This window comes from Pieris brassicae, chromosome 7, assembly GCF_905147105.1.
Source record: "Pieris brassicae chromosome 7, ilPieBrab1.1, whole genome shotgun sequence".
NCBI lineage: Eukaryota > Metazoa > Arthropoda > Insecta > Lepidoptera > Pieridae > Pieris > Pieris brassicae.
Window position 1 is genome coordinate 16,454,082 of NC_059671.1, and position 11,714 is coordinate 16,465,795.

At 32.1% G+C, this 11,714-nt stretch overlaps 1 protein-coding gene across 6 annotated transcripts; it reads right to left on the reverse strand.

The window, feature by feature from the left end:
- Positions 1-4,841: 4,841 nt before the first annotated feature.
- Positions 4,842-10,692, reverse strand: LOC123711972 (5'-AMP-activated protein kinase subunit gamma-2-like). Of its 6 annotated transcripts, XM_045664864.1 has the most exons (3): positions 10,624-10,658; positions 10,373-10,552; positions 4,842-7,263 (listed from the first exon to the last, which is right to left on the reverse strand). In XM_045664864.1, exon 3 carries the CDS (start codon positions 7,189-7,191, stop codon positions 5,179-5,181), a length of 2,013 nt encoding a protein of 670 aa, XP_045520820.1. In that variant the 5' UTR covers positions 7,192-7,263; positions 10,373-10,552; positions 10,624-10,658; the 3' UTR covers positions 4,842-5,178. The 6 variants fall into 6 exon arrangements, with proteins under 6 accessions (XP_045520820.1, XP_045520819.1, XP_045520825.1 ...); XM_045664863.1 differs by having other exon boundaries at positions 10,373-10,692; XM_045664869.1 differs by lacking the exons at positions 10,373-10,552; positions 10,624-10,658 and adding an exon at positions 10,223-10,313.
- Positions 10,693-11,714: the final 1,022 nt, after the last annotated feature.

Here is an 11,714-nt window from a genome sequence, read left to right on the forward strand (position 1 = left end):
TTAAAAAAAAAACAAAAGCATGGAATATATAAGTGGATGGAAGTGTCCTTAAATTGTTTTCGTATATTTTTAATGTAAAATAATGAGTATCATGACTTAAAATTAAAATAAAACAATAGGCACGAAAATGTATACACAGCAATTGACAAGTATAGTACATACACAAAAGACAACAATTAAAAGGCGCTTGAAAAGCAGTTCGCAGCTTCAATGTAGTATGAGTGTAGCCAGCGATTCTGTGTTTTGAGACAAGAGTGACGGAGTTCTTCTCGACCAATCTACACTGTTGATTTTAGTACGAATAATAATAATAATACATTGAGTTACCTACATTAAAAAATGATGTTTTGATTTTGATCCTTAAACCACTGAGGCTTGGACTTGGTAAATAAGTAATAGATATATGGTTTTAGACCCGGTCTTGGTGCGAGAGATATATCCGTCCTTCAGAATCATCTAAACACATACATAGAAAAATAATAAATATTATTATACAATGAATAGTACAAGAAAACAGTTATTCATAATGTATCTCTCTGTCACAATGTATTTAGGCTGTGGTGAACATAAACAGTGGGTATATCTATATTTTTTGTATTTCTATTTACTACATTATACAATAATATTGTCGAAAGATGTTAGGATACTGAGTAAGGTAAAGCCTAAATTACTGCTTTCTTGTGTAAGTTGCATATGCAATGAGGTAGTCCGTAAGTTTACTAATACGTAGACAGTGGAGTCCATCTAGACATGCTTATAAGTGTCAAAGGGTCATCGACTGGTTCCCAATATGTATGACATCAGCCTCAATGATTACAAAACGATGATACATGTTCACGTAACCTGTGTATCGTCTCACAACGTGTGGTTACGGATTTTAAAATGTTTTCCTCGTGTAAATCTAAAACGTTTTTACCAATTTAAATAAACACAGATTTTACAATAACTAATGTAAATATTTTAGATTTAATAGACATAGACATAACAAATATTACTAACAAAACACACAGAACTACATAAATTAACAATAATCAAAAAATAAAAAGAAATAAAAAAGAATAATAATAGAGAGATAACATTTTTTAAAATGAAAAAGGTTTAATTGTGTAATTTGTGTGTGCTGTGGTTGTAATTGGCCCTGGCTAAGCAGAGACCACAGCAGCTAGATTGCGCCTCAGTCGTAAAATACAAATAAGAATCTCAGTAGAAACAAATAATAATAGTAAAAGTTAGTAGTGTAAGCAATGAAGAAAAAAAATTAAATTAAATTAAAAAGAAGAATTAGATAAATAAATATTTTTGGGTGGATTACGTTACATCTAGTAAATTTATAGAAAACAGATTATTAAACGTAATCCACCGGGTTATTCCTTCTAGAATAGAACGTACCAATTCAATCAGCCGACAACACACTCAAAACCCTCTGGCATTGAGCAACATGGAATGCGAATTTACTAAACATCAGATGAGCCTCCTCCCTGTTTGATCTTCTATAAAAAAGATATTGTAAATTGACTATAGGTTTCTAGTGAATAAAAAAATTCCAATAAAAAATATTGAGTCCTGGGTTCAAATCTTGGGAATACAGTAATTTCCAACAACTCAAAGCATAGAAGAACGTGTTCTCGAAACAAAATCTTGAAATTAATATTCCAAATCTTACAATTTATTAAATTAGATGTACTATGCGTATAATTATAAGTTTAAAAAGCCATTAATCTCAGACAACGCCTAGAAAGTATCTTTGAATATTCGCAAAACCACCGGTCATTTTGCTTATAATTTATATTATGAAATCTTCAATGCCGCTGTAAATTTATATCAAATATTATACAATTATAACAACCTATTATTGAAATAATGACTACATTAGGCTAGATGTATATACATAAGAATGAAATACATGTAATATAGTATATTCGTAAAACATCAAAATTCAAAATGTTTTATTGTATATTTGGTTTTCGAAATACAAAATTTTACGTCATCGATGATTCAGGTATGAATTAAGATTCCATATATTCAGAAAATTCTGCTATACAAAGGCCCTGAAACGATATTTTTTAATATATAACCTACCAGCGTTCCAAATCTAGACATAAAAATTGTCCACTATATGACCTCCACAAATGCGATTAATATGTTAATTTATTATGTTAGGCAAATACTTGTCGGTATAAAGCATCAAACGTGTCTGTAAGATAAAAATAACTTATTAACGAAATATTGCAGTCTTAAAATCTACTTTCATTTAACCTTGATTTTTTATGGGACAAGCACGCCCTCTGCCGTGAAGCGTATAAAAATCTGATACAAACCGGCTGAGAGCTTAAACCATTCGTATCAAATTTCCTTTAGATTAGGATAGCGATCAAAGTGTAGTAATAATTGCGCTACAACCCTTTAAGTGCTAGTGTGTGTCTTGGCTCTAGATTGCTAGTTTCTTTGATATATTTTGTTATATGCAGACTTCATTTTTGGGTTACCGTTACATAAACAGATTCCTATGATGCACAGCCAGGACTCGCAGTCACTCTCTGAGAGTCTCTCGCTTAACCAATCAAAATCTAGTTTTAATTCACATTATAATGTGGAGATGCTGTGAAGTTTTCTATGTGCTTTAATTGTTAAGAACTCAGGATTGAATGTTGTTAACAACGAATGACGTTATTTTGTGACCTTCATATTATTCCGAACAGTTTTGCTCACCGGTATTATCGAACGACTCCACGAAGTACTCACGCTGTACGTGCACTTACTTTTTATTTATGTTAGCAACTTATCTCCTTAACTTAGTATTCGACTTAAATTGCTACTTATAAAAATGTAACAATAATTATAAATCACGTTAAAAGGTTTGAACGTAAACAAATGTATTTTACAGTTGCTTCTCCTCGATTGAAACATACAAACAAACCTTCCAAACAAAATTATTTTAATATAGGTAGGTATAGCATACCCACGAATATCATAAATAATTGCTTGAAATGTGGAATTTGCTTGCAGCTTGGCTTACACGTTTAGAAAATATTAAATTGGTATGTGTAGTTCCGTAATCAGACCGGTATAAGGCAATTAAGCGATCAGTCTACTGTGCCAACCATTGTCAAATGGCTATATATGCACTAGATAGTTAAGCAAAAATCATACATTACAATTTTTCCCGTTAATTTACCAGCAACCAAGGCTTGTTTAGCGGCATCGTGTAGGCAGATTTGTCACAATCACGCGACAAGCTTCCATATTTATTTAGCCAGTGTCAGGTAACTTACCGGTTTTGCAGCCGCCTCTGCTTCATGATTATCAATAGAATCTGTTACGGAATACTCTTTTATATACTTATATATAGATGAACCTGTTTGTATCGAATCTCTTGTAGGTTGGTCTCATTGTCCAAATTTCATTCCTGGAGCCCCGTTTTTTAAAACGATTGGAGAAGTCTACAATGCAATCTGTGTTTTTTTGTATATTGAAGCATAATTATGTCTTTAAATTTGCACTTATATGTATTAATTATGTTTAAATCAAACTGTTGTTTTCGTATATTAAATAAATACCAACAAATCTACAATAATTACCGGATAAATAAAAGAATTTAAGACATTGTTCTTTATTTAACACATCGCATTACAAAACCAGTAAATAAAGAAATTTAACAATTAGTAGGGCAACGGGAGGGCACATCTCTTCCAGGTAACCATAACAAGGAAAAATAAAATTAAGTAAGCAAAAACTGCAAAATTACAAATTCAATAACTACTGTTACGAGAATTATTCGACACATACAGGATGTGTCATTATTACTAAGCAGTCTTACGCCAAAGCTAAATACAGAAGAATAAAATTCTATTATTATTAATTCTGAAAGTATACAAATTCTAGTAGTATTTTGTAAAGGGGATTATTAAAAATAACCTCATCCAAAATAATGTCTAAAAATAAAAGTGGGACGTTTTGAAGGCGTAAATTAATGAACAACAAAACCCTTAAGAATAAATATAGCCCATTTATTTTAGTCTTGGAAGCTGACAGCTAGGTAGTAAAAGATAAAATAATAACCTCTTGAAGTAAGAGATACGGAGCAACCTTGAAGCAATGTTGTTCCGGGTACTACTTACTTCTTCCAACCGGTCGTCTGCTGCATTTACTTTACAATCAACATTCTATCTGCTGTATGTCAGGTTATACGTCCTTGTGTTTATCTTATAGGTTCGATTCCAGAAAAAAAATCTTCATAGATAACCTATATACCTAAAATATTTCGTGAAATACCTGTTAGTGTCTGGCCTAATAAGTTTAAAATAAATGTAGTTTACAATATACAGCCTTTGCTGTTTGATAGCTAGATATACATATTTTTTATTATTTAAAGTATTTGAAACGTTACCGCAATTAAATAATTGATATAAAGAATACAAGCGCGAAACCAAATCATTTCAAAAACATGTTTGGCTCGTTAGGTATACAAGAAAAGTGAAAAATAAAACTAATTTTATTTTCTTGCAAATCAACTCGAATGTCCTTGGTTGGTTTAAATAGCATGTATTTTAACAGGTTGCGATTTCAAGCGAGTCCGAAAATCAATAAAAACTCAGGAAAATAGCAAACAGAAGTATATTGTTATTCTTTGATTGTATAGGGACTTAATGTATTGTTTGAGTGACACAATATTCTAATATAGATAAACCAAAATCAATATTATATTCAAGCTATGTAGATGTCTGTTTTGATGAAGAAACAGACGAAGACAGCTGTCAATGGTGCCTACCTACGCATTTATGCCTTTTTCTGCTTTTTATTACATTATTAATATTTAAATGAATAAGTAATAAAACAAAGTATTGTGCTTAAAATTTCTACTTTTTATAACCAAACAAGAGAAAATGACGAAAGTAAGATATCTGCCAAAATATTTTATTGAAATTTAGCAATAATGTTATTATACAAATAAGGCCCTCGCACGGTGATTAATGCAAAGTATTATATAGACAATGTTATATACCTTTATTAATATCGAACTATTAAAGATAGAAGCAAAAATCGTGACACGGTATTTAATTATATGTTATAAATTAAATTGTTTAATAAGTAACATTAAATATCTTTGGGTTTAGAAAATTACTAGTTATTTTCATCTACAGTATTAAGTTGCGATTCGTGAGTTTCATCTACATTATCTCAGTGTGGGACAACATTTACGTCAATTTTGGGACTAGCATCACCTGCGTCAGTCTCTTTCTCGTTTTCGTTTATCGCTACATCAATAGAACTAACGTTTTCAACGTTAGGATCATTTTGTTCGGCGACCGTCGCCTCAGGTACATTGGGGGTCTCTAGTTTAGGTACTTCGATGGTTATAACATCACTATCTGTTTCTTTAGCAGCCTCCGGAAGTTTATTCTCTTCTAAAGGCTTAAAAATTTCTTGTAGGGATGAAACTTTTTTCTCTGAAGGTATTATCCTATTTAAATACACTAAAATATCAGACAAAGAAACAATTCCCACAAGTTTGGCATCCTTATGAACTAATAGTAATCGATGACTTTCTGTTCTTACAATAACTTCTAAGGCCTCATACAAAGTTATACTTGAATGACATTTCTGTAGCTTTTCTTCCCAGTCTTTCTTTCTCGTCCTAACTTCACCCACGGTCAGAGACAAGTTCAAGTATAATTTCTCACTAACTAAATTCAAAACTTCATACTTAGCATAAACATCCATAAGAGTACCATTTTCATCTAATATCGGCAAGGCAGAAACATTATTATCTAAAAGAAGCTGGAAAGCATCTTTAACAGTAGTTTCATCGGTTACTGATATAATATCTTCAAACGTACCTATTTTCAGATCTGTTAGTTTTTTATGGAAAAATGTTAACTCGGGAAACTCATTTAAATACACGAATAGGAATCTTAATATTCTCTTATGTGACAATATGTAAAGGACGTCTCCCGATTTTGGATCTATCATCAGTAGACGATGCACTCTATATTTTATTAGGAGATTTATGGCCTCATGTAATGATTGATCTGGACCAATACTACAAAGAGGTTTTCGCGTATCACGTAGTAATTTTCTCCATGTGTGTAAAGTGTGACTTTCTATATCATCCATTGAAAAATTTTCCTTTTCAAAATGTAACAAGATTCTTATAAAATCAGATACGGTTATCATACCAACAAGTAACTTTTTATTGGAATCCCACAATGGCGCTGATCGTATTCCGTGAGATACAAGTGTTGGAAATGTTTTCTTAACTAGAAATTGGGTATCAAAAATTATAACTTTAGCTGATTTCGGTAAAATTTCATAACATCGGTGGTATTTAAAAAAGTTTAATAATAATCTAGTTTTATCTCGCCCTCCAAGAGATATTTGAACGATAGACAAGTAAGGATCGTATTTGGGCAATCCACGAATTTCCCTAAATAATTGTTTTGCTTGAAGGGGATCTAATGCTGCATATGAATTTTTATGATAAGTAGGGGACGTAGTGTCTAAAGACGATCGTCGTATTTGGTTTTTAGTTTTCTTTTTATGTGAATCAGCTGCTGGAGGCTCTGTTGTTGACGGTTTACTTCTAAATATATCCATAACTCGTGTGATAGGACTATATTTTCGAGACGATACTCCCGTAACCGTATAATAGTATTTTTTATGAGACTCTTTAGAATCAGCATTGTCATCTTTAGTAGTGTCTGGGGATTCAGCTGCTTTAGATACTTGAGTTTCTTTAACATTTTGCATAACAGATTGATGTTTTTTGGCATCACTCTTCCTCCTTATGCGAAAAATATCAAATATTGAACTCCGTGGACTAGTCGACGTCCCATGAAAAGTTTCATACTCTTTTTTAGACCCAGAATCTCTTTCAGCACTTGCGGACCTAGATGTTTCAGCCGGCAGTTTATCCTTAAAAATGGACCTAACGTGGGGTCGCTGTGACTCTGCTCCACGAGTACCAAAATGGACAGTATGTACATTGCTTTCAGGTATACGACTTCCACTTGCTTCTTGCTCGTCTGACGCTGACAGTTTTGTCACAACAAATTTTCTCCTATCTCCAACAACTGTCTGACTTTCTTTTTGTGACTCTAAGGGACCTTTTCTTTTCTTGTGCTTTTGTTTTGATTTTCCTTGTCTACCAGGAGATTCTGCGGTGGCTGATTCGTTTTCTAATATAGGATCCATGTTATATAATATTTACATTAAATTTTCTTTAGTTTTCTAAGCACCATAATACTGAAGATGAATAAGTAATACCTGTAACAAGAGTCCAATGTTAAAACATGACAATGAATACTAATTTTAGTTAGATGCGTTTCTTCGCCTATTTTATCAATAATTTACATAATAGTCAACGTATAAAATACTAAATTTACAAGCAAACTTAGCTTAAATTTATATGTATGGGTGGGCTAAAGGAAATATGTTTAGGAATTATAAAGTAGTTATGACAATAATGTTATATATTTTTTTTATAGTTACTACTACGAGTATAAAATGTTATTCATAATTATGGTGCAACATTTAGATACCAAAACCCGCTAAACAGAATCTCCAATGCCAAATACTCATGAAATTATGACGTCAAATATAATATGAATATCGTTACTAAGCAACACGTTGAAGTAATGCACCAATTTAATGCACCAGCGCGATACGTACGATTAAATGCAATTAGATAATTAAACAGTACCTTATATTGCATTGTACGCCTCAAAGTACTTTGCCAATAAACATTAAAATTATAAGGCTAACGTATACTTCACAAAAAATTACATCGACATGCGGTTATGAATAGTTGAATAGTAAATAATCAATACAGCATAGAAAGGTGACGTTTAAATATAGTTACGTAAAGACATTGCCTACCTGTTTTTTGTTGCAGTTTCATCTTCATAACAATTTTTACTAAATAATTGAGAAAACCATGTAACCGCGGCCACTATTTAATATAACAGAAACTTATTCAAAAATAATCTTGCCGAGCATCGCGTGATGTGATGCCGGATTCGTGAATGAACCGCCATATTGTTGTTAGTCGGGGGGGCGAAGTGACATCTACCGGTGGGTGAAGAAAATCGGAAAAAACAAGGGAAGTTCACGAACATTCAATGTTCTTATAGAACGAAAGATGTCATTGACATTAGAGATGTCCATTCGGATGTACTAGTTCTTTTAAATTATAATCCTAATAATGTGATACACTATCAAGATTCTTTTATTATTTTAAGAATTCTAAAAGCTGTTAGAGTTATAGTATTTTGTATAAAATCTATCGTGCCATGTCATTCAACGCGTACAGCGATATGATTTGAATTAATTATAACAAAAAGTAGCCTTTATAAGTAAAATAATAAAATAGCTTTCTTAAAAATTCTCTAGTTCTTTCTCTTGAGACACAGTTGATTTTACATTTAACACGCATGCGCCCGTTTCAATTACGTCACATATCGTCATAGATTTATGACGTCATTATTACCCCAGCAGGGGAAAGGATGACGTATTAAGTTGCGGGGCGGAGAGGCCAGATCGATATATTCTAAGTTTAAAAATATACCGGCTAGTAACTTGTAACGCTCGATTAGAGTATATGTTTCCATATAACACGGGTCGGTAACTCACGTGCACTATTCCATATAGATAGGTCAGGGGTTCATTAAGTTGTGACATTATGATATGAGAGTAGCGATTAGTTGACCCATAGTGAGCTTCGTTCGATTTTCAAGTGCAATGCCACGGGTCAATAAAAATATAGGATGTTAGACCTTGTCCCGTATCAAGGGCGAGGAAAATTTTATTTAATAATGTGAGGCTTGAGTTAATAAGCGAAGCGAACTATGAAGCCTATACTCGTATACTCGTATACATATAAAAAGTATAGAAATAATAGTTTGGCAGCAGCAGTTGATGAATTAGTTGAAAATTGCCATCAAAACTATATCAGGGACTACTCACAATTATGTTTTTGAATATTTTCTAATTAAACGTTATTATTATAAGTTAACTCAGATTAGGCAAAAGGAGCGAGCCATTAAAATGGAGGCAACGAGAATTTTGATGAAACATGTATGACGAAATAAAACACTCAGCGTTAATTCACGTTCATTAGTAGGTACCAATTATAAGAGATACGTTTTCATCTATTTTAGTACGCGTCCCACGGAACGTTGTAGTCTGTTTGGCAGCATAAATTATAACGCAGAATGAGAGTTACATTAAGCATAAGAAGAAGTATTAAAGTGCCGGCAAGGGTTGTATTAGAATTTTTAGTATGTCACAGGGTGAGATTCTGTAACGAGACTTTCCACGAGCTATGACGTATGTCAAAATCTAATATATTGTTGACGTACCTCAGTCTCGTTTCTAAATTACCAATAGAACTGTAGGGATAAGTTCTAAAGCACAGGCTCAGCCTGAACGATGACTTACGTGCCTATGTCAAAAATTTTATAAATTCAAAACGCATGTCAATGCTGAATATTATTAAAAACAAAATCTATTCCTGTTTGATTATTGTACTTTTAAAACTTAAAAAATGTTTTTCGTTATTACAAGAGCATCTTATTCGTCTCTCAAATACACATCTCTCAAGTACACAATTATTACTCATTTTTAAATCATAGCCGTCAATTTAATCCTCAACGCTTATGTGAAGAAGCACTTGTATAGATAAGATAAAAGTAATAATTTTTGATAATTTCAATATAGTTACACAATTTCATAGACTGATTATATTTGGTAGATAGGTAATATTCATAAGTATGTTAAGCGAATATTATCTGATTATTTTTTTAGATATAGGTACTTATTTAACAAAACGAACGTATAAGAGGATAAAGTCATGAACGTTAAATATATTTTTGGGGGAACAAGACAGGGTCTTAAATTTGCAATTATAATAATACAATTAGTAACAATAACCGGCTCTTCTTAGTATCCTATTACATGGATATTAGTTATTCTTAGAACTGCTATCTATGTACCAAAAATACGGGTAAGAAGGAGATAAGTATTTATGCCCTTAATATACATAAATAAGGCATATAAAAACTGGCATTTTCAAGGCAGTCTAACTGTATTTAAAAAGACAAATGTATCGTATAATTAGAACATCATATTAAAGTTATTTTTAAAATTACATTCACTGTAATAATTTGAATAAAAAACACAAAACATTAGAAAATCTATATATAAAATAAAGTGTATTTATACTGACCTAAATTTTATAAAAATAAACTAATGTTACTCCACATCTCATGCACATTATTGATAGAAAAGCAATGAATTGCCAAGTGTAGTTCACGAGAAAGTTTATAACATAACCTCAAATTACGACAAATAATCACAAACATCAAAATATACTTACGATAGCGATCATTTCGTTGATCTCCTTCCGCACGAACTATTTGTGAACACTTCACACACACACTTGCAATGTGCATTATGCACCCGTCCTAGTGTTAAGAGCAGCGTGCGTTGTTTCTAACTAATTGATTCACTATCTTGTTTCACAGGGCGCTCGCAAGGTTATAAAATATCATCAACACTAAAAAATAAATAGACTCCAGCGTTAATGAGGGCAGCCATGCTCAATTAGTATAATTTACAATCACGCACAATATTCTGACAATACAGACGGCATACAAAGCTGATGTTTCACGTAATGTCCACGCGGGGCGCTGACTCCGCTGCGTTCGCAATCCAATGGTAACACTTTACTCACACTAGCATGCGGGCTCCATACAGATACTCTGAATATGTGTCTCTGTGTCTCACATGACGCGACGGCGAACCAGGCATCGGCGCGCGAGTTTTGTTCTTTAACAAAATATGCTGATTGTGTTTATCACTGCAATTGTTGGATATTAACTGACTATTGTTCATAATTATTGCAGCTTATCTCTTCACTTGCGTTCTGTTAACATAAAATCTATGTCAAAACATTAATATACACATTATAGCGTTACATACATATTCTGATGTTTTTTTTTAAATGGATTGTTACATATATTGTTGTTTATGTGAAAGAAACATATAAAATGTAAAAAATGATTAATTAAAAACAAAATTTTCCTACGAGACATTTTGATACTGAAAAAGTTTGTATTTCTTAGTAAGTACTTCAACCTCTTTTTTGTTAATCTTTTTGTTACGCATTGATTCGTACGATGTTTACATCACACATTTATTTCCTGAGTACTTAAGTACCTTTTTAATCATATGATTTATCTCATGCAATAAACTGTGACCTTGGGCCTGTGTTGTTTTTATAATAATAATTCCAATTACTTATCCCGTCTAGCTATAATTTCGCTTTAGAAAATAAACTGATAAGTGTTCGAAATTTTAAGGATTTTTTTTTAAATTCATTTCTTTCAAACGCATTATGATAAATTACATAAGAAGGTACAACATTATAAAGTACAGAATACGTATTTCCTTTTTAGTAGTCCTGACAGACAAGGTTAAAAAATTAACAAATGGTACTTTCCAAGTCATTTTGGAATAACCGTCTCGGTCAAAGAAGAACCTCCAACTGGTTTTTCCTATTTTACCATAAGATTCTTAACCAAATAGCCCATTTGTTTATTTGCGAAGAATTAATAGGGGAAATGGGCTATTTTCAATATATTTTACATAAATATGTTGATTTATTAAACCTCGGATATAATTTTTCGGCTCTACGTTTTATCCAGTGTTTTTCTTTT

Excerpts from the sequence above, each read along its gene's own strand:
- LOC123711972 (XM_045664863.1), bottom strand. The coding sequence starts at position 7,191 with ATGGATCCTATATTAGAAAACGAATCAGCCACCGCAGAATCTCCTGGT.